The sequence below is a fragment of the Rhinatrema bivittatum genome, chromosome 2 (assembly GCF_901001135.1).
Source record: "Rhinatrema bivittatum chromosome 2, aRhiBiv1.1, whole genome shotgun sequence".
NCBI lineage: Eukaryota > Metazoa > Chordata > Amphibia > Gymnophiona > Rhinatrematidae > Rhinatrema > Rhinatrema bivittatum.
The window spans coordinates 728,563,922-728,588,345 of NC_042616.1; the positions used below are offsets into that span (position 1 = coordinate 728,563,922).

The 24,424-nt window shown below is 41.9% G+C and overlaps 1 protein-coding gene across 2 annotated transcripts in view; it reads right to left on the reverse strand.

The window, feature by feature from the left end:
• DPYS (dihydropyrimidinase) overlaps window positions 1-24,424 on the reverse strand; it is a 118,883-nt gene that overhangs the window by 36,859 nt on the left and 57,600 nt on the right. For both annotated transcript variants that reach the window (XM_029591860.1, XM_029591863.1), the window contains exons 5-6: window positions 6,052-6,208; window positions 805-946 (exon numbers count right to left, since the gene is read on the reverse strand). In XM_029591860.1, coding sequence (XP_029447720.1) covers window positions 805-946; window positions 6,052-6,208 — 299 coding nt within the window. The remainder of the gene's footprint in view (window positions 1-804; window positions 947-6,051; window positions 6,209-24,424) is intronic.

The window sequence follows — 24,424 nt, forward strand, 5'->3', positions numbered from 1 at the left end:
CCTTGCACAAACTGTAGGGCCCATTTAAATCCCTTCAGCAGTTTGTGCAACTTGCTGCTTCCTAAGGCTAGGTTTATGCATTTCCACGGCTGGGAATATGTAGCATTCTTGGCCATGACAATGTGAGAAAAACGTTTCATGCTGTCTTGCTACAGATGCTAATGAGCTCCAAGCTCATTAGTATCTGTAGCAAAATTGTGCTAGAGCAGCTACTAACTCACAGTAAATACCATGGATTAGCACTTTGACCTCAAAATGATAGAAACTCTTTAGTACATTAACCCCTATGCCTGTGACTGCATCTCCTGTTTTGCTTTCATCTTACCTCTGTGGTGCAGCAGTGAAGATGCGCAAATTGAAGTAACAGAATTTGCCCAGCCCACTGTGCTAGTTTTGGAAGTGCTGTAGCTGAAACTCTTATTTCACTTTCAATATCCTTACTCCTGTAATATGGTAATGTAAAAATGTTGGTTGACCCTATTTTCTCAACCATGACAATGCCCCTTTAAAAATATGGTATCATTTCCACCAAATACCAATGATACAATATCATTCATAAAAATAAAATGCCTTTTATTTATTTATTTATTTAAAATATTTCCATTCCGCCTATAACAAAAAAACATACTAGGCTGATTACAATGTAAAACAAATAATTCATAACAAATACATAACAATAAAACTCAGAATGCAATGTATGAAATAAAACCAGCTGCTAATCTTTTTGAAAAGTGAAGTAGAAAGTATTATCTGCTAAATGCTGCTGAGGCTAATAATAATAAAAAAAAAAAAGAAATCCCTTACCACTCCTTTTTCCCATATTACAGACATCCGGTCCTCTACACCATTCAATCCATTAGGGATTTTGGTGAAGTCATCCTTGCCCAGAGCCTTTTGGCAGGTGTTGAAAGTGCAATTATCAGTCCCAGTCACGCTGAGGTCCCCACTGCAAAAAACAAAACAAAACAAAACAAAAAAAAAAAACAGCCAGAAAAATGGTGAGGATACGGATGCCTTGCAACATGTACCTTCATTTGCAGAAGAAAGAAGAAGGCTAGAGTCCAGGGATTTCTTGAATTGTAAATCAGATAAGTTGAGAAACACAAATGTTTGTTTTATTGTTAAAAGATTGATTTCATTGCTAAGCTTTGTAACTACAGTATGTGAAGTGCTATATTATGTTCATTTGCAAATATATGAAATAATCATGGATTTTTTTTTACCATATTATGCACGCAATAATCTCAATTGCCTAGCAGAAAGGATACTTATGGCTGGTGTTCCATATTAGTTTGAAGCTTTAATGAACTGTAAACATAAAAATAGATATTATAATTGTAATGGAGCCACCAAAGTGTCCCTTACTAATTGCATCAGTGTCTTCAGATGCTCTCCAATGGGAGATGTCTTGAGAGGTTTCTATAAAACCAAGAAGCCCAGTTTAGCTCCCTGTTTTCTTTCTTTCAGTCTCCTGACCTAGGAAGATGATTGGAATTCAAGGGTAGAGTTCCCCATCCTCCAGAATTTGGGATTCCTCTTGTGGTCCAAGAGAATTGTGAATGTGAGAGGACCAGAAGTGATTTGTGGTGAAGGGAGAGTTAGTCCCATACTCCTTGCCTACAATGAAGAATACATTATGTGTTTTGGAAAAGGTTCATCATGCTTTGGGCCCACAATATCTGGGGTCCAAATTGAAGATCTACTGCAGGGTTTTCTAAACTGTGGGTTGAAACCCCAAATGGGGGGGTCACAAAACGTTCAGCTTGAGTCACAAGCACCTCAAATGAAAGGCACTCTTCAGGTGCCAGCAGCAGCAGCAGCAGCAAGATTTTCCTTTGGCCCACTGGACAAAAATGGACGACAACTGGTGGAAAGAGAGGGCAGACCGATGACAGTGTCTGTGAACCAGCATATGCTCACAGGCCCTGCAGTGGCCATGCCCTTGCGTGATTTTTTGTGGTAATAGGACATCTTACATGAGGAGGGATCAGGATCATTACTTGCACTTTCTCAGTGGCCCCATGCTGACTTTCATTACTATTGTTGCTGTCACTTGCAGATCACCATTGCATTTTGGACTAGCCATGAGGGGAAAGTTGGGCTAAGTGTGCATAAGCAGTGGAGATGGCCACTGCTACTCTCTCTTCACCCACTACTGATCCTACCTAAGAGAAAAATGTTGACTCTGTCATCAGTCTGCCCTCTCTTCCCACCAATTGTCATCCACTATTGCACAGGGGCCAAAGAAAATTTTACTACTGACTCTGACCAGGGGGATGTTTGATAGAGGGGCTGTTTGAAAAAAGAGAACAGATGCAGAAGGGATGTGAAGATTGGATCACCTGGAGAGGGATTGACTTTGGAGGATGATCAACTGGAGGATGCAAGAGAGGAGCAGTATGTGAGAGGAAATCAACTAAGGAGAATTTGAAAAAAGGGTTGGAAGGAGGAAGGGGAGAATGGTGATAGAGAGGGGATGGGTGTTGGAGTGAGAGGGAGGGAGGGGATAATAAAGGATCATTTGTGGGTTATAAAAATGGCTTGGAGATGAGAAGATCAGATGGGAGAATGTGAAAAGGGCTGGGGGAGGCTAATTGCTGAGTTTTGAACATCTCTGGCACTCATCAAATAAATAAGGGGTCCAAGCCTTCCTTCCCCTCCCCTAGGATCCCCAAGCATTGAAATAATATTCTTATTGGAAGAGACGAATCATCGCAGCTCCCCTCTCTCCCCACCCTGGTTCAGCTATATAAGCTTCCCCTGGCCAGCATCTCTTCACCCTAACCCTCCTACTCCCACCCAGCAACCTCGAAAACCCTCTGCGGCACCTGGGACCACGGGACACCACTGCTGTGATCCTGGATGCTGTCAGTTACTCTGAAAGCAAGGCTGAAAGCGTTCGACGCATCAGGGCAGGAACGCACCACCCTGGCAGAGGATTTGTGGGAACCAAGTGGGGTGGCAAGGGGTTGGGAGGAAGAGGACTTGGCCGGAGGTAAGTTTCCATGAGTGAACCAGGAGGGGGAGTGGGAGATATGTGGTGATCTGCCTCTTTTATTAAGAATATTTTTTTTACTGTTTGGAGGGCCTTGGTGGGGAGAAAGGAGGATTGGGCCGGCAAATTCTATATTTGCAACACTGGGGCTGGGGGATTGAGCCGCTTGGCCTGTTTGGGCGTTATTTTTCTTTAACTCTGATGGGTACTTAACTGTCTATATTCTTTTGAATATGGCTGGTTAGGTTTAAAGTTAGCTAGCTAAAGTTAGCCAGATAACTTTATTTGGGGCTATTCAATGGGACATTTAACCCACTTAATATCCAGGAAAACTTATTTTGGATAAGTTATGGATTGGACGATTTTTCAATATTGGCCTCATTGTTTTGAAGGGAAAAAAGTACCCAAAGAAAAAAAAGGTGCAAATCTCTGTGGGTACTTATTCCCTAGAGAATTTTCAGAGGGAAAGGATGCATGAACTGGTACAACATCCACTGGGATAAGTACCCAATGATTCTACCACAGCCTGCAGAAAACTTTCCTCCATAATGTTCTGGCTCTATTCCTTTCCAAATGTTGCTGGAATGGCCACACTTGGGGGCCGATGCAATGCAGTGTATAACCCGCAGTTGGACGCGGGTTGTGTAGGCGCTAATTAATCCCCTAATGCAATCAGGGGATTAGCGCCTCCACAATGCACGTCCAACGTGGAGTGAATCTAATAGCGCTCACCACATGCAAATGCAGGAGCAGGCGTTAATTGCTGAGCGCTCCTAAAACTAGTACAGAAAAGCAGAAAAACCTGCTTTTCTGTACTGCCTCCTACTTAATATCGTTGAGATATTAAGTAGGAGGAAAATCTTTTACAAACTTTATTAAAAAAAAAAAAAAGCACTGGCAGTCAGGTGCAGGTAACGGACAATCAATTGACAGGCTATTTAGGGAAACCGACGCGAAAAATTCAGTGTCGGTTTTCTTAACCGGCGGTCAGCCGACTCTCTCGGGCTCTCATTAGCAAGGAAGTACTAGGGGCACGCATGTGACCTTAGCACCTCCTTGCTAACGCGACCCCTAATTTAAATATTGCATGGTACCTCAGGACGGGGGTCTGGTGGCGCGTTAAGAAAGTGGGCACTGACTGTTCAGCACCCGCTTTCTGCGCATAAATATTGTATCTCGGCCCCCAGGAATGGTAGGAATGAGGGCCTATTAAAGTAGGGGAAAAGTCACGGGGGGTTGTGAAGGAAGGCTGATGGAGCCAGGATCCCATAATCAGTTTTGATTGAACTATACAAAAAAGAAAAAGGGAAAAAAAAAGCAGAAAAAAGAAACTATTGAGCTTCCCTGCCCCCCCCCCCCATACACACACACACACACACACACACACACACACAACTTGACATGCATGTTAAACTTCATGCCTAGGCCCCTAACAGTCCAGTTTTCAAAATGTTTACTTTGGAAATTAACCAAGTAAACTTCTGATTTTGAAAATCTGCCTCCGCTGACTGGTTAAATTTGTCTTCCCAAATTCACAGGGCGCACAGATTTAGCGGGGGTCAGAAAACGCGCTGCTCTGAAGGTGTTTCCAGGGTGCAGTTCTGACTTAGCTGATCAGCACAGACATTCAGTGCTTAACCAGCTGAATTTAGCTGGACCACTCTGGTCATACCAACAGTTAACCTAAATCTAGTTTGTCAAATTTTCTCTGACTACATTTAGGAAACAAATTTCAGCCACAAACCTTGCTAGTTAGGTTCAGGGAAAAATTTGGCTAAACATATTCCGGTAAAATTGTCCTGTTATCTTTGCCATTCAGCAGCTTACTAAAAATTGGCCCCTAAATGATTCAAAAGAATATGGAATGAAAATAGGCAATAAAGGAGACAGAAAGATACATACCCTAGAATTAGGTGAAGTTAAAAAAATATTAAATAGACAGCGACAACATGTAAAAGAAGAAAAATCTTCAACAAAATGGAGGAGGGTAGGTGTAAGTACAACAGCGACAAAGAAAAATGTTTATTGCCCTTATAGCAAACTCTAAATATTAACCACAGCAAGTGGGACCATCTTATGACTATCTTTTAAGAATAAGAAGGCTTTATATATCTGCTAATTTGCTTTATTAGGAATATTTACATAAAATCATATGCAGGGAACAAACTGATTGGCTCAATGCCATTATACGACTTCTTACACCACAAAGAAACCTAAACCTAAGGCTTATTAACCATCCCTATAATAAAGTCGGCACACTTAACGCAGGTCAGAGACAGAGCCATATTCCTTGCAGGTCCAAAAATTTGGAATGCCCTACTAACAGAATTAAGAGTGCAGCAGAACCTAAAGACATTTAGAAAAGACCTACAAACATGACTTTTTCGCAGAGCCTATGATGAGCAGGATAAAAAAAGAAAAACAAACCCAGCAACAATTTAAGAACATTCTGAATTTAATTTTAATTTGATTTTGTCTTTTGGATTTTATGTTTTTGTTTTAAAATTAATTTTATTGTTTAATAGTTTAAATTGTATCATTGTCTTATTCATGACTATTTAATTAGCCTATGTAAACCGTTGTGATGGTACTTCCTGAAATGACGGTATATAAAATCAATCAATCAATCAATCAATCAATAAATAATGTTAAATTTCATGGGCGTTGTGCATGTAAAATAAGCATATACGTGCGTGCGTACATATGGCATTTTACAAACTTCTATAGTATGCGCGTTCTTGCAATACCACATGTGAATGTGAACAGGAAAAAAAGAGGCGGGGTAAGGCGAGGTTCAGAAGTACTTGTACAAGTTGCTATTTTGAAAGCGATACGCGTACATACATTGCCAAACTCATCTGTACACTTTTACCCCTGCTACTTGTATCTCACAACTGAAATCGCATTTTCTTTTTGTCTGTAATTTTTGGGCGGGAGGTCAGGGCGAAGTGGTTGGGGGTCCAGGGTGCCATGCTGGTGGGTCTAGCAGAATGGTGGATGTGTTGGCGAACTGGCGAGTCCACGTATGCGCCCAAGAATTTTCAGAAATGGCTTACTTTGCTAGAAGGTTCATGAGATATTCAGGGGTTGAAGGATCTGGCCTAAGTGGAGGACCCATGACATGTGCAGCAGCATGACTCCAGTCTTTATGCCAGTAGTGAGTGCCATCTGTACCTAGAGAAGCAGCAATCGGTTCTCCGAAAACCACCTTACCTACAAAATATTAATTAAAAGTGAAGAAACAAAGACATTTAGAATATATATTAAAAGAACGATAGCTTGACCTCAACTCTCTCCACAGAGAGGCCTATTTACTACACTGTGTTATCACTAATACAGGCATTATCATGCATGAGATGCTTGCATTAATGCTTAATGTGTGTTAAAGTGGCATTAACATGTGTTAGTGTGTTTGCTTTAACTGTAATGTGTTTTTTTTCCCCTGATTGCCAAGAATTTTTGTGTTAAAATATAAATGAACTGATTAAAAAAGCAAAGTTATGCTAAGTAACTTATTTAAATGTAAGTTAATGCAAAAAAATCGACGTTAATGCTGTTATTCTTAACACCAAACTTTAACTACACCTCTTTTTCTTTTCAAAAATAAGGTTAATGTCAAAAAAGTAATGATGTATGTTGCACAAATGCTATCCAATATTGACATTAATTTGCTGTTTAATCCTTAATTTGAATGCAATCCACTTTGAGACTATCTCTGGCAAAAAAAAATGGGAATATCAAATGTTTGTAAATAAATAAACAACCCTAAACTGCATGTCTGCTGTGCATATTTTAATAATCTTTTACTGACATGTTTCCCCTGGAGGATGTTGCTTGTGAATTTAATGAACAACTTCTCAACATGTGGGAATAGTCTCTTATTAAAGCACAGACCCAAAGATTTATTAAAAACAAAACCAAAAAGGCTGATGTGCTGAAAGAAAATGACTTAAAAACTGCACATAAGGCACCACTAATATCTAGTTTGTAATTATTATCGAACAGTCATTGACAATCTTGCAGGGTTTTGAATGACGGTTTGAAGAATTTAATTTGGAAAGGGATGGGAAGCCAGAGGATGGACTGAGAAAGGGGGACTCGTTCCTCTTCCCTTCTTTTTATGTCTGGGGATGGCTTCCTCGGCCTGGAATTTTGAGGTCATCTTTTGATGTCTCTCTCTCTCTCCTTCTCTACGCACATCCAAAACATTGCTAAAGCATGTTGTTTCTTCCTTTATAACACTGCTAAAATCCTTCCCTTTCCATCCAACATATACTAAACAAAACGCTCATCCATACTCTTATCACATCCCACTTACACTATTGCAATTGTCTCTTCTTAGGCCTCTCACTGAACCGTCTTTCTCCACTGCAATCTATTCAAAATTTGATTGCACAAATTATGTTACTTCACTGTTGCTATGACCACGTAAAACTCTTCTAAAGTTAATCTTTTCTTACTTGCCTACAGATGCATTCACTTTGGAGCTTCTCATTACCTATCTTTTCTCTCTCTATGCCTTTCCTCATGAACTCCGGTCGTCAGGCAAATTGGCCTTCTCCGCTGTTAACTCCCAGCTCCATGCTTTTTACCTTGCCTGTACCATATGCCTGGAATAAACTTCCTGAATTAGTGTGTCATGGTCCCTTAGACATATTCAAATCCAGTCTAAAATCTTACCTTTCTGAGGTTGCTTTCAAACCCTAAGCACATCGCTACAGTAAATACACTTCCCATAGACTAAATATCCAGGAGTTAGCTTGGTCACCTGGATATCACCGGTGGGGAGAGGTTAAGGCTGAAAAGAAATGATTTAGAAATGTGTGACAGGATTTTGCCAGTTTCTAATATTATTCCATGTATTTATCTAGCAATAATTCTGATTCCTCCCCTGGCCATAACCACTCCTTTTGGTATGTAATGTCCCCATAAACATGCTAAGTCTTCAGAAGTATAGGAGAAAAGATAGAGATCCCCACTGGATCTTGGGCAAGAGGGTTGGAGAGAGAGATTAGAGAAGGAGTTTAGAAGAACTAGAGATTCTTCCAGGATCTCAAAACAAGAGGGTCTAGAGGTTCCCCCAGGATCTTAAGGCAGAGTAGTTGGAGAGTTGGAGATTCCCACAGGATCTAAAAGGCAATTCAAGCATTCAAGCAGAATTTTTGAGGTAAGAAATTTGAAGGTAGATTTTAAAAGGAGCGCACATGCATTCATGTGCGTGTGGTTCCCGGCACACATACACTGACACGAACATTTTATAACATGCGCGCGTTGGCACGCGCATATTATAAAATGTGATATCCGCATGCACATGCGTGCCGGATTTTAACATCCATGCGCATGTGTGCATGCAACCCACGACTCACGCGCGCAGGGGGGGAAATATTTTAAAGTACGTGAGGTGATGCGATTGAGCCTTTGACCAATTCCCTCCCAGTCCACTCCAATTAAGGAACGGACTGGGAGGGAACTTTCCTAAACTAGCCCTAACCTTCCCCATTTTTATTCACACTGCTCCTCGGGAGCAGAAGTAAACTCTGTGCTCCAGCCGGCCACCAGCGCACACTTCCCCCGGAACAGTGGCTAATGGCGCAGTCCCAGCCCGCCCCCCTCACCCCGCCCAGATCTTGCCCCCTGGCCCACCCTGGCACTTCTGCATGTAATGTGGGTTATGCGTATGGCTGGGCCCATTCTAAATGGCACGCAGCACGCACAAGGCCTGGCCACATGCGTGACCGCCAGTTTTTACGTGCATGGCCCTTTTAAAATCGGGCCTTGAGAGAAGATTTTTGGATTTGATTGACCAGTGCCAGAGGGAAGGGCATAACCCCAGTATCCCAAAGGACTGGATCAAAGATCTTTTTGCCCAGGTGACCAGTTAACAGCATGTGTGGAGAGATGGACTAAGACATTTCAGCCAAGAACTCAAGAGATTTGAAGATTTTGCATTGGATTACAGTTTAATAGCTTTGACCCAGTTGGGATTATAGTGCTAGTTTTTTTTTACGTTTTGGAACCCAATTTGATATTTTTGTGCTGGGGATAATTTTCCATCTAAATAGTTTTAAGCTGGAGTTACATTCTAGTTATCTCACCAGGGGCGGATTGGCCTATCGGGGCTTCGGGCACGCCCCGGTGGGCCGGTCCAGTGAATCACGTGGTTAGTGTTGGTCGCAGCAGCCCCCATGCCTGCAAGGCTGCTGTGACTAACACTGGGTCCCCAGTCGCGTTTCTTTTACAAGAGTTTCCCTCAGGGGCATCGTTAGCCCCATCGATGCCCCGAGTCTCAGCATTAGCTCTCGCTAAGGAGGCGGCGCAATGCTGCTGTGTCAGCGGGGGCTTTCACGAAACAAGGAGAAGAGGCCGTAGCTGCGTCGGCAGGGTTGTGCAGCCCAAGGTCGAGGAAGAAGCTGCAAGGTCTGAGGAGGCAGGGCTGTAGCTGTGTCGGCTAGGCCCGCCCCCCACCTTCACCATGGAGGCCTGAAAATATGTAGGCACTCCCCTCGGTGGCTCGGGTTGTCTCTCTCCCTTCGGGAGGTGGGCAGCAGGCCTCCCACTGCTGGCTCACAGCTGGCTCCATGCTGCAAGAACTTCTGATGCTCTGCTGCGGGTCCCCCTACTCCTTGGGCCATGACAAAAAAAACCCCAAAACACGGTATGGAGGCTTACAGCCTGCCTCCTCCCGCAGCAACAGGCAGTCAGCTCACCAGGAACCTGTTAATCCAGGGCATTGTTTGTATCCCCCTAACCACCAATGTGTGTAACAAAAAACCCAGTTTTTAAAGTTAATAGGCTACTGCTAATGCTTCTGCATTTTTGGGGGGATCGAGGAGAGACAGTATGTGAGTGTATGTGACTGTGTGAGTAAGCATGTGTGACACTGAGAAAATGTGTGAGAGACTGAATATTTGTGTGTTAGCATGTGAGAAAGTGTGTGTGAGACAGGGCATTTGTGTCAGTGAGCATCTGACAAAATTGAATGAGACTGAGCATTTGTATCAGTGAGTATCTGAGAAAGTGTGTGTGAGACTGAGCGTTTTTATGTCTGAAAAAGTGTGTGAGACTGAGGATTTGTGTGTCAGCATGTGTGAAAGTGTCAGTCAGTATGTGACTGCCTGTGTGTATGAGGCAATGAGTGTGTGTGACTGTGTGTGTATGAACATGTGTGTGTCTGTGAGTTCCGGAGAGAGTGTGGATGTGTTAAATGTGTGTATATGAAAGCAAGAGGAGAAAGTCTGTGCACATCCCTCACTCCTGACCATCTCTGAGTTTTTGGAATCAAAAGAAAATGTTCTGAAACATGTTATTTATTTAAGAACAGGGGATTTTTAAATCTTTATTGGTTTTAATTGTTGGGTATTATCTGCTGTTTTGAAATATTTTATTGGTGTTTGGGAAATTTTTTATACATTTTATATGAAATATTAATTATCTGATAATCTATTTTTTAACTGTTTGAAATGTGTTGTAGGTCCCCCATTCTCTGTGCTTCAGCCTTAACTAGGAGTGCTAGAGGTCTGGGTGGAGTCCAGATGGGGAGGAAGAATAATCAATAGCTCTTAGATGCGTAAGTGCACTGAAAGTGCATAAACGCATTTTTGAAAATTGCTAAATTAGTATGTTACATATATACATGTAATTCCTTTGAAAATTACCTCCCAAGTGAGCACATGAGCAGCAGCACAACAGGTTTCTTGTTGAATGAAAGTACTTACTGAAATATTTTATAAATGATATATGTGGGTGCGGCCCATGGATTTTATAACATGAGCATGCCGGGTAGCTTTTTTTTTATGTTTTAAGGGTGTGTGCATATATATATATGTAAATTATATATGTAAATTATCTTGTATGTGTAATTGGGTACCCATGGGCCAGTATGGAGAAAAATCCCCGGCCCACTATTTCCCCACAATCCGCCCCTGTATCTCACCCTCACCGGTGAAGATATATTTTCTGTGGATAAAGGTGCAAGAGCAGGGAGAAAAGTGAGAGGGAAGAGAATAGAAAAGGAAATCTTCTATTTTGCCCCTAGATTCATCAAAATATTGCATGAATAATGCCTGCGATAAAAAAGAGGTGTGCTTAGGGTAATTTTTAAGTTACTGCAATGCATGCTATTTTAGTACTTTGATTAGATATTTTACTGCAATGTGCGTTAAATTTATTGCACCTATGAGAGAGAGAGAGAGAGAGACACTCTTTATAAGGCTCTCATAGTAGTCAACTATTTATTTCATTATAGGAGGGTCATCTAGTAACTCGAGGTGAGGTTTTGGTAGTGGTCTAAGGTTTTGGGGCCAGTTTTACATGCTCAGTTAAGATTTGATGTGGAAAAAGGAAAGGTACACAAAGTTGAGATTTCTACCTATATATTTCTACCTATAGTGGTATAAATAGATGGCTACTATGTGTGCCACCCCAGAGGTTCACTCTCACTCTCCCTTCTCTCCTCCCCCTCCCCCCATCCCCTTCTTAAAACAGAACTTGCAAAAAATCCCATTTCAGGCATAAAGCACAGCTATCACAGTCCATTACACTAGGAAAAACGTTGTAGTTATTTCCAGTAATATTGCCTACAATAGCATGTATAATACATGCATTGTGCTATTGCACACAGCATTACCACATCTCACTCCTCCCAAAATCTGCCCACCTGAATACATTTTGCAAATCTGCATATGCAGATTTGCAAAATCTGCATATGCAGCACGTGCTGCATATGCAGCACGTGCTGCAATACTTAACGCATGCATTATAGCATCATCACGGGTATCAGGGCCCTAACTCGGTTTGATGAATGACTCTGTTGGTTTGGTGATTTGTTTGATGCTGATTCTTATTTTTGTGCTTTTGGCCTGGATAATTTTCTTTAGATTACTGTAAAGATTTTCTTTCGAACACCACTTTTGGACTCCTGTTGATTTTTTCCTAAAACCCCAGTGTAAGAACTGAATGGATGGACACTGGTCTGAAGCCTGGTTTCCACTTTCTACCCCTTTCATTGCTTTTGGTTTCCTTGCTATTTTTCAGGACAATTTGGTACCTTCTGGAAATCGTAGAACTAGAGTGTGAATTTGTGGCTGAGACTGTGAGTGACAGCGCCAGGGGCCTCGAAAGGTAACCCTTTCTCCCATCTGGACTGGACCCGGATCCAAAGCACCCCTGGATGAGGCTAAACCCCCCAACACAGGGGACTGGCTACAAATGTATGGGAAATAGGGGACAAAATAATGTCAAAAATGTTTAGGAAACATAGCCCAACTTGTATAGTTTCACATCTCCTCTCTTTTGTGTGTTCTTCTATGGTATATTCTATATTTTATAGTTGGTACCGGGGCATGGAATCAAGTTTTTGTTTCTTTATAAACTTTCTATCCATTTTTCTGGCTTGAATTGTGTCATTTCAATGGCAGCTATTTGAATGACTGTCACAGCAGCACTAAACATCATGCCTCCCTCTATGTTCCCTTTATCAGACGTCCTGGAGAATTTAAGACCACTGTAGTTTCACAGGCAGATGAAACAGTTCATTCTAAACAATTTAACAAAAAAAACTTCCCAACCAATTGGGAAAGCATCTTTTTCTGTTTGAAAAAGGTCAATAGAGTTACAAATTCATTACCCAAATCATTCTAAACAATTGCATAGACAACAGTAAACTAGTTTAATTACCACCCTATGAGGTTATTGACCAGCTGTTTGCTTCTTGCTTTTACAGTTTACCTTAAAATTTGGGAATCCTGTTTCCCTGCACTTTTCTAGCTCACTTATCTATTTTAACACTCAAGGTAACCTAGCAACCATTCCTGACTTCTCTGTCCCCTTTCCTATCATTAACCATGTGGTTAAAATTGGTAATCTAATTTAACAGCTTTTCTTTTCAAGTCTAGGAGTGCATGTCAAGCCGGCTTAAAATAGAGTGTTTTATGAGTTCCACAGGAAGAGAGATGGCCTGCGGTGGCCACAGGGCACTAGACTTACTTTTTCTGACTTTTTACTCTTTTTTCTTGTTTAGACTATTTTAAATACTTTTTCCTTTTATTTTGTCTCCTTTCATTTCTTCTCAGCTTCCCCCTTTTCAGTCTTACCACTTCTCCCTCCAACTGATTCTCCTCCTCACCCTCCCAGCCTATCCCTCTTCATTCCTTAGCCCCTCCTCACCCATCCTCCCTCTGACTCCCTCTCAAACAACTTCTTCCCCAGCCAATCCTCATCTCATCCCCAGCCCCTCCTCCTCCTCCACCACCACCAGGTCTCATCTCATGGCCCCTCCTCGCCCCCTCCTTCCCTCACCCACTGCCGCTCAGTGGTGAACCAGCATGATGTGACTGCTGTCTCGAATGCCGGTATATAAAAAAACCTAAATAAATAAAATAAATAAATAAAACTAGAATCAGTGCATCAGGCTGCGTACTCCTTCTTTGCCATGCAGAGCAAAAGTGGCACTTTGAACCCTGTGAGCCAGCACATTGCCACGTGGTTCATGGCACCAGCTGACAAAGGGACAGACACGTCCTGATGCACCACCATTCTCCATCTCTACCGGCCGGCTCAGTCAGCAGTGGTGAGAGAGGAATCCGCGGGAAGCCTCTGTGACAGTCTTCGGCCTGGTGGGATGGGCTGTGCTGCAATCACCATCTTTCATATCCAACGGTTTATGTTTTTGCTTTGTGTGCCTGAGCCACTAAGACCCTCCCCCCCGCCCCACACACACATTTTGACATCTGAAAACATAAGCATTTTCAGTTTCACCAGGTGCACTAAAACCGAGCGTAATAAATAATTTAGAAACCTATTCTATTGCTGAATCATCTGTTACATAATCGGAACGTTGAACTGAACTTTCAATCCAAATCAGTTTAACATCGGGCTACAGCAGAATTTTTCAAAGACTTATTATAAATGAACACTGTAATCACTTTTCATATAAGGCTGTGAATTTGGAAACAGTATATTTTTAAAAAATCATGTCATATATATATATATATATAGAGAGAGAGAGAGAGAGAGAGTGAGATTGAGAGCGAGGGTTTAAATTTAAGGTATATAAGAACATAAAAATTGCCAAAGGCTCATCTAACTATGAGTAAGCTCACCCCTGCATGGGTGGGACCATAAACTCATTTGTAAGTGTCCACATTTAAAGTCTTTGCTGTAAACACTGACTGAATAACGGCACAATAAATGTGTTTCCAGCTCCCCATTATTCCTGTCCCTTTTTACAATCTCTTGTCCTCTATCTGTCCAAGAGTCTTTTAAGTAGGAGAGAGAACCATCCACCCTGCTGGATTTGGAAAAGCAAGTTCCCAGTGGGCAGTGCGACCCTTAGATAGTTGGGAAAACCCCTTCCAAGATGCCCAAAAATCCTGTCTTTACACAGAGAGCAAATCCTCTCTCTCCCCAGGGGTGTGAAGGCTCTGGATGGGTGTCCTCAAAATTACAAATAGGTTCTTACTCACAATTAGCAGTTCTCTCTCCCTTTCAGTTGATGGGGATCCCTATTGGGAGGGGTCCTGGCTGGAACTACAGATTGCAGGTCTGCAGATGGGTAAGAAGAGAGGCAGAAATCACTTCCTCCCTGATCTTCAAAAATAATTTCTTCTGGTTCTCCAAAAAGGAAATCACACCGGAGTTGCCCCTTGTAATAGGTCACCACCTTGCGGGTAGGCTTCCCTGTCCCTGGGCATCCCAAGCTCAGGATTCCCTGTTCCCTGAATCCAGGAAAGGCCCAGGTGTCCAGCAAGGCTCCTACCATTTAAAAGTCCAAAAGCCAAAATATTCCCAGGATAACCACTCTGCACCTTGGGAGAAGAGTGCATTAGTGGAGCCCTCGACCCGTCCCAAAAGATCCCAGGCAGGATGGAGCCCAGGCCCCCCAAGTAGGCCAAAATACAACTGAGGAAAAATCTACAAGATTCCTCCAGAACTGCAAACTTATAGGGTCATTCACTAAAGCTTTATCGCGTGCGCTAGGGCCCTAACGCAGGCGATAAGGCCATATCGCATGCGAAATGCGATATAATGTTAATTAGGGGGAGGGGAGGAGTCGGGGCAGGGAGAGGGAGGAGTCAGCAGTGTCTTTGCTGCCGGCGAAAACGTTACCAATGATCGTCGGCAGTAGTGTGCCGAATAGCACCACCTTTCACCTTTCATTCAGCGATGAATGATGAATCCAGGCCTTACACTGCACCCAGAGCCCTTGGCAGAGCTCTGCTATAAAACCTCTGCGTAGGACGTCCATTCCAGCACCCTCTTGGAGAAGGGCTGCACTCGAATGGACCCTCCCCTAATTATTCCTGTCACTATCTGCATTAGTACTATTTTCCAGCTCTTACTGGTAACAAAAGTGTGACCCCAGAATGGCTCTTGGTTATATATGCTTTTTATCTTCAACAGTGGCAAGCAGTGGTTGCTTAAAGGAATTATAGTTAAAAAAAAAGGCATGTGTAGCATTGTGCATCCGCCATCATACACTTGCATTTTATAGCAGTGATATTCCTGACTGTTTTATTAAATAACTTTTAGAAATTAGTCTAATACTTTTCTTGAACTATGCTATACTATGTGCTTGTAAAAAATTTGCTAGCACTGCAAAAGTGAAAATCTAGCTTTATTTGTTTTGCTCAGCAATTTTTCTCTCTTCATTTAGGCTTCCAGATGAATACGTCTGCGTTCTCTTAAGTGCATCCAATAATATCCCTGTAAATGCTTCCTTTGTACAATTTTCAACATTTTTTTCCCTCTAACCTCATTTAATCAATGTAACCAATTAGTTAATACTAGCTTAGTTTACTTAGTTAACCTCCAGCATGTTTGGCATTTAATCTATGTTACTCTATCTTTCTCCTAAGTTGATTATTATTTGTAAAGCACTGCCGCTATTCGCTATGCTTTCTTAGCGCTGCTGCGAAATATTGTTGACTGTAAACCGATGTGATGTTACTAAACGAATGTCGGTATATAAAAACTTCAAATAAATAAATAAATAAAAACTGACCTCTAATGAGATTACAGGATTCATTTACAACCATCTGGTCTTTATCCCCCTACCCCTTCCCCCTTTTGTATCCCTACTTTCACTTCACTTAGCCCAAGGATGGACAAACTATGGCCCGCGGGCCTTTCTTCTAGCCTTTGCCAATCCCATGAGTCCCGGCCTACAGCTGTTCCAGCTCTCATGAGCCTCCTCCCAACACCTCACTGCCTGCCAGGGTTGCCAATTGGCCCCTTTTATACCTGACAGAGTTGATCCAGTCCTGGATTTATCCCATTTCATTCAGTAGCTTGTATTGATTTCCTTATTGCATTTCCTAAGAAAAGCAAGACTACAAGTCCCTGCATGTAATAGGTAAACTTAGAACTGGATCAATCCATCAGGCAATTCTGGAGCCAGTTGGCAACTATACTCTATGTTCCTCCTTGTCCTGCAGTCAGCAGTTCTTGTGAATAGCTGATCTTACCTTTTTTTATTATCACCGTGGCCCAATTTCTGGTTCACCACTATCCTATAGGCAGAATGTGAGGGTGGCGATTTGGAAGTCAGGCCCATGATGATATGAAAAGAGTAAGATCAGATGTTAACAAGAACAGCTGATCACAGGCCAGCAAGAAGTAGGAACAGAATCAGAGGTGCATAGCCAACCACTTGAGCAGTTGAGCACTGATGTCCCATCCTCTCTCTCAGGCACAAATAATAAATCACTAATGGCCTGGCTATTTGGCAAAGCTTATCAAGACCATGACTGATATAAGATCCAGCAATTCATTTCTTTTATTGTTTTTTTTCTTTTATTTCCTATTTTTAATAGAATTTTTATGTGATATCAATTTGATTTGTACTTTATTTTAATTGTATATTTATTTATTATTTAATCTTTCATTTAATTTTGTACTGTCTGCTCGAAATCTATTTCATATTTTATATTTTTATTATTACTATCTTATTGTATTTCTATTAATTATGTAAACTGTTGTGATGGTACCCCCAAACAATGGTATATAAAATTCTATAAATAAATAAATAAATAAATAAATAAATATGTAGTGAGGATTACAATCCGCCCAGATATTTTCCCAGTGGTCATCTTGGGATTTTCAGAAAGGCTTCTTGCATATCCTACACCTCCCCAACTTTTGGGCTATCCTCTTTTTGGGATGAGTCTCAGGAGTATAAATTGCCACTAAGCAAATGCAATAGAGGGTTGGTGGCATGAGGTAGAAGAGGGTTAGTAGATATTGAAGAGAGTAAGGAGGCAGGAGGGTAGAGAGGAGTTTTGCTTGAGTTGTTTTTTTCAGGCCCAGTCAGAGGAGCCAGGTAAACCCTGCCTAGTGGTCTTCACCAGGGTTGGGAGAGGTTTTCCTAATCCAGTCCATTCCCTGGCTGGTTAGGATTTTCTATCTGGGTCTATTTTTTGGGTTTAAGATTTTAAGTTGTAGGAGCCTTGTGAAAGCCTGAACACCACCTGAGCTCAGGGCATGGGGAACCCTGTGTCTGGGACTGTGCAGGTTTGGGAAGAACTGCCCTCTATACCCTCCATGAGGATGAAGGTGTCAGTGACCTGCTGCAATTAGAAACTCTGGTGTTAAATTAATTTAAGCAGAAAAGACTTTGATTTTGAGATCCAGGAGGAAGTTTTGGCTGCCCTTCCTTCCTTGCTGAAGCAAAGAATGCTGCTTGCTTTAAGGAGATCCCTCCCATCAGGGATCCAGAAAGAAGAAAATCAAGAGGATGTGTAAGAATCAAGGAGATCCTGAAGATCTGCTAACCGTAAGGGAAATCACAAATCATAGGGGACATCCATCCAGTATTTCAATCCCCTGTGGAGAAAGAGAGAAAAGATTTATTCTCTGTGCCGTAGATTTTTTTTAAATCATTTTTGCCAGATTGGAAAGGTTTTTTGACCAAGCTAAAGAGACCCTGCCCACCGGGGAACTCCTCTTAACCAAGCCCTGGAGAGTGAATGTTTCCCTGGCACTCATATGTGAGTCCTGCACAGATAGAGGGAAAGAGACTGTAAGAAAAGAAAAGAAAATTCAGTGGTGCTGCAGTTTAAGTTATTGTGCCATTTATCATCAGCTTTTGAACAGTAAAGACTTTAATTTTGGACACTAATATATTTCTTTCGCACTCACTGCACCCACCAAGAGGATAAGCACACAAAGGAAAAGGAAATGTGTAAAAATGTCACCCCTGACACATTGGACCCTGAAAGTAAATCTTTCCCCCTACCTATAAACAGGCCTGGCATGACTGGGTGTGCAAACTGTGCAACTGCATGGAGCGGCACACCCGAGGAGGCGGCGGGCTGGCTGGTCGGCAAGTCAGCGGCAGCAGAGGATGGAGAGAGCACGGTCACTGGAAGGAAGAGAGCAGGCTCATACTCTCCTCTGGCGGCGGCGCTCTTTCCTTCTTTGGCCCCCAGAAGAGGATATGAGTGGCCGAAGAAGCAGAGAGCTGCCCGTGCCACCAGGGGGGGGAGGGGGGTGGAATAGATGGGTGGGGCACAGCAGTGTGGGGGCAGCGGTGGGGACTCTAATCACAGGGCGGCGCAGAAGCTAGTGCCGGCTCTGCCGATAAAGGATCCGACCCTGGAAGTAAGAGAGATTGTGAGAGAGTTAGTTGGTGAGTGGCTCCAGCACCGAAGAGAAACAAATTATTTATGGCCCCACCTGTGTACAATAGGCACATAGGGGTGGGGGTTGCACTTGATTTATATTTTCTTCGTTTTATTTATGATTTTTGGAATCATTGCCTGGATTTTATTTTTCAAGCTTAAGTAAATTCTTTTTATTATTTGAATACCAAACTTGGACTCTGAGCCTTTTATTCAAGAGTGCCATCATAGCACCCAGCACCCCAGAGGCTAGGGCCTCCTCCCTGCTGGAGAACACCGGCCTCCAGGGCTGAAGTTTGGTTGAAGAGGGTTTTGGAGATTTGGAAGAGTAAAGACAACCCTTGGACTTTGCTGTAGCCTCTGCATCAGGGATCCTCTACCAGAAAGGGGAATATAACTAGGAGGGGGGACGGCAACACAGGAGGACTTCCCCCCACCCCCAGAGCTCCAAGGGAGACTCCTGTTCCCATCCCGTGGTGCAGACAAGAGCTACTAATGGTGGCCCTGTAATAAGTAGGTTTGCCCATCCTTTATCTAGCCCAACCATTTAAAACATTTTTTAAAATACTTCTTAGCTGCACTATGTGAAAACCTAGGTGGGTTATTAAATAAAACATTCATAAAACACATACATATTAATACAATACATCATCATAAAGCTAGGTGCTAAAAATATGAAGAATTTACTAATAAGGTGCAAACTGTCTAGTTAAACCCAGGACTGACATACAATAATATCCTACTGAAAAACATAAAAGATCAATAACCAACATAGTCTGTTAGTGTCCAAAAGTCTGTATATATAAGAGCTCCTTTAATCTTTTCTGAATGTCTTGATATTTTCAGGATTTCTCCCTGCGGGTATTTAACTTCCGGAAGGAATTTTCTCCACTCTGTTTTGATTTGGCCCGCAGAAATGTGCACTTCACCCTGCTATACCTGGCACAGCTGTGGATCTGGCATTGTGGAAGTCCTCAGGTATTTGAGGAAGCAAAGGCAATTGCTAATTTCATTAAAGGCCTGGTGGAAAGTGATGACTCAGCCGCATGACGGCTAATGGTCGATGTTTTACAGATCGTGTGGCCAGGTTCTAAGTGAGCTGAGTTCAGGCGGTTTCGTTGGTTTAAAACCTGACCAAGTCCTATTTGCACAACTGCGGGAGCTACTGTGCTCTAGCAACATATGGTCTCTGGAGGTCATTTATAAATGTAATGGGCACGGGAAATTTTTCTGAGTCCAGAAGTGAGATATGTTTTCAGAGTTTCAGTTGTGTGATAATGTAACTGTTTGTATGTGCTTTTCAACTGTGGTTTATTGTTTCTAATCGAGCGGTGGCTGAGCACATCAGTGTCACCTATGAACTTTAGTCTCTATTTTGAAGACTTGGCATATGGAATATGGGAGAGGGGTGGGGAGTTGTTAAACCAATGGCTGCTATAGCTGGGGATTCCAGGGAGCCTGAAAGTTAAATGGAGGGAGAATAATGGAGTTGTTCTATTATACCACGCATGTTCTGGGTACTGTGTTTGTGAGGTACTTTTCCAATGTGGACATATTTCAACTACTATCACTTCCAGATGAAGGTCAATGTTTGTATGTTGGGAAGTCAAGCAGGGTTTCTTTTAGTTTCTTTTTCTTCCCTTCTTGTATGTTTCTTGTTCCAGTTGCCGGGTGTATTATTCATTTTTATGTGCTTCTATGGCTATTAATTTTGTAACTTGGAATGCAGCAGGTCTTGGGACCGCGGTTGAGCTGGAGAAAATTTTGAGTTGCCTAAATAGGCTGCAAGCAAAGATAGCATTCTTACGAGAAACTCACTTAAACTTCAAAGAAACCACCAAGCTGAGATGCCACTGCGTGGCTCAAGTTTTCTTTGCTGCAATTTGGGGGAAATTAATGGGCTCTATGGTTGTATTGGTGTCAGCATATGCCCCTAACCATTATGAACATAACTTTTCTGTCTCTCTCTTGTCCCATATTTTCCAGATGGGAAGTTATCCTGTGATATTGGGAGTGTGTGTGTGTGTGTGTGTGTGTGTGGGGGGGGGGGGGGGGGGTGGGATCTCAATTGTATAGTCAATCTGGCCTTATATAGGCAGCCGCCCTTGGGTGGGCATCCATTGGGAGAAGATAAGGGTCCCTGATATCTGTGTAACCACCTAAAAATGTTGGATTTATGTTGTGTTCTTCATCCGGACAAGAGAGATTGTTCGGATGAAGGCTCATGCGACCCAGACCAGGATAGCTCCTGATGCAATCTCTAACTTTTTAACAGGTTTACAATTTCCTGGCCCTACAGAGGATGCTCTGCTTAAGTTAAACTATCAAATAGAGATGGAAGAAATCAAGGGAGTTATACAATCTCTGCCTTCTTTGAAGGCTCTGGGGCCTAATGGGCTGGACGCTACTTACTTTCTATAAAATTTTAGCCCATGAACTCCCTCAATATTTGCAACAGACATATGAAGCTAAGTCTGCAGTGGGTGAAATACCTTCAGCGATGAGGGAAGCTACTATTGTGGTCCTTCCAAAACCAGGCCAAGATGCGCAAGTACCATCCTCATACTGCCTTATTTCGCTTTTTAACTTAGAAATCAAGATTTATGTCAAAGTGATAGCTAATCATCTTAAATACCTGATGCCTGAGTTGGTGTCTCCAGACCAAGTGGGATTTCTACATGGATGGCATTCGTCAGTCAATATACATAAGTTACATGCAGCTTTGGAAAAGTACATGGACAAGCCAGGGTTAGCCCCCTTATTGGTCAGCTATGATGCTGAAAAGGCCTTCAATAGGGTGGCCAGGCCATTCTTGAAACAAGCACTATGCAGATATGGTTTTGAGGGATGAATTTATCAATACATTACTCTTTTGTACTCTAACTCCTTGGCCAGGATATTAGTAAATGGACAATTATCTGAACCCTTCTCTTTGTGGAGGGGGACCAGACAGGTTGCCCTTTATCCCCGCTATTGTTTATCTTGACTGTCAAACCCATCATTCTTAAACTGTGACAGGCGGCGAATGTATCTGGGATTATACTGGGTTTGCTTCAATTGAAAACACTGCTCTTTACAGATGATATTCTTTTACTGTTAAACAATGCTAGGGTTGCGTTACCTGGAGCTCTCCAAATTTTTTCATCATTCCAATTATGCTCTGGATTCAAGCTTAATCTCAACAAAACAGAGGTGCTTGATATTACAGGCACCCTACAGCGCAACTGGGGAAACTTTCCAGTAAAGTGGGCTGGGGATACTATTAAATACTTGGGTCTTCGAATACACAGAAATCCGGCTTTGTGGTATTCTCTTAACATTCCACCGACTATGGATAAGTTAGGCCAAAAATTGGTGAGCTGGCAGGTACTCCCCCTCTCATCCAGGACCGTATTGTGGCCATCAAAATGATTATTGCCCCTAAATTAATATATCTGTAACTCATGCTTCCGTGTTACCTTCAGGTGCAGGACCAATGAGCTATACAAAACATGTTGGGATTGTTTATTTGGCGTGGGAAGAAGGCACGTTTATCTTATGCTACATTGTTGGTCCCGAAAGGAAAGGGTAGTTCTGGGGTCCCAGATTTTAAGCTTTATAATTGGGTGGCCCATCTTCATTTCTTAGGAGATTGGGTAAATGCTACCTCAGATTATACAGATCATCACCTACTGGTCACAATTTGTGCCCCCTGACATCCATCTGTGGTGTTTCGTGCCAGAGCGGTAGACTTATAGAGTTTTCCATATCCTTCCAAATTAATTCAAGTTGCTTGGCAGACTTGGGTGACATTTCAGAAATGTATATCCTTGCCGCTTCATGTGTCCTTGCAACTCCCCAGGGTTCCCTCTTTGGCCATAGTAGGAACAAGGAGTCTGCTGGTCTCACTGGATTGGACTCTGAGAGACTTTATCACACCAGATACAGAGAACCTGTACACTTTCGAAGAGTGTAGAGATAAACTTGTATTTTGTGGGAAGCATTTTCTATTATATGAGCAAATTAGGGAAATTTTCCACAAGCTCCAGTCTGCAGAGACTAGGAAATTGGAAAACTCTTCTTACTCCACATTGTTGAAACTTAGTCCTAAACAGAGGTCCTTGTCCAAGCTATATGTTTTCCTTCAAAATATAAAGACTAGGGGGTACTTCATGAAGTTAGCATGTGGCACATTTAAAACTAATCAGAGAAAGTTCTTTTTCACTCAACGCACAATTAAACTCTGGAATTTGTTGCCAGGGGATGTGGTTAGTGCAGTTAGTGTAGCTGGATTTAAAAAAGGATTGGATAAGTTCTTGGAGGAGATGTCCATTACCTGCTATTAATTAAGTTGACTTAGAAAATAGTCACTGCTATTACTAGCAATAGTAACATGGAATAAACTTAGTTTTTGGGTACTTGCCAGGTTCTTATGGCCTGGATTGGCCACTGTTGGAGACAGGATGCTGGGCTTGATGGACCCTTGGTCTGACCCAGTATGGCATTGTGAAGTTGTTACAAATGTGTGGAGGTTAAACTAATTCTTAGCTCCTTACATTTGGAGGCCTAGGCTGATATTCCCTCTTGTGAGCAAAAAACATCTAGAATAAAATATGATTTCTCTCAATATTCCTTCTAAGTGTGGAGAGGGGTGGGATTGGACTAATACATGGGGAAAACTTTTTGTAGGAATTGTATCCTATTTCAGTGTCATTCTGTTGACTTTTTTTTGTTTATTTAATTCCTCAATAAAGATATATGAAAAAAAAAATCAGTGTAATACAATGTCAGAGGCCATAGACTACAACTCCTACCCAAATCTGGCTGAGTCCAACCAATAGGTACTGTTCTTGAGCAAAGTGTGGATTCTTTGTCACCTACTCTAAGGGTTGAGAATGTGGCTTCTGTAACACCCTAAGCTCTGGTTAGTCCAAGGAACAAAAAGTAGGCTGGAAACAAAACCCATATTTTCTGTGTCATGTACAGTGCTACTACTGAGCTATTCAGCCAACTCTAATATTAATATAGGCTTGACTTTCACGCAATTCCATGCATGGAGCTGCTACAGTGCCTTTAATAGTCAAATTCCAGCTGTTGCAGTGCTATTGGAATCAATTATTAATTGTTTCCAAAATCACAGCTGTTACAAGCACAGCTCGTAATGTTACAGAAACATTCTTAGCAAAATGCAAGATAACCCTCTCCCACTTCAAATGCATTCCATGATGGTTGAAGACAATTCATTGTGCAATATAAAATGGATTTTAAATCAGCTTCCAAATTCAATGGCAAAGAAAGAAAAACTAGGATTACACTGTATAAGTGCCAGCCATTACTAGGTAACTTGTTATGGTGATTTTTTGCAAAATACTTGAGAAACCATACATTTACTATGTAAGAAATCATAATATTTTTACTATTAGTATATTAAAGATAAAAGACATGATGAAGGCACCTTCAGTGTACTTGGTGCTGTATAATATCACTTACAATGTTCTTGCTCCCCATTGAGCTTTCAGTCTAAATTTGAGCATTTATTTTATTTATTTATTTAACACTTTTCTATACCGACCTTCATGGTTGAGGACCCTCTTCTGTATATAGTATTTATTCTATTTATTTCACTTTATATATTTATTGCTCCGTTCACCCCTTCTTTATTTTCCTACTCCAAGTTAAGGCTTCCTTGTTATAATGTAACTGTATGCTCCGTATCTCTTGTTGATTGGTTAATTTTATATTCTGCTTAGTTCATTGTAAACCGAGTTGATTTGATTTGTATCAAGAAAGTCGGTATATAAAAGCCTCAATAAAATATCAGATCGGTTTACAT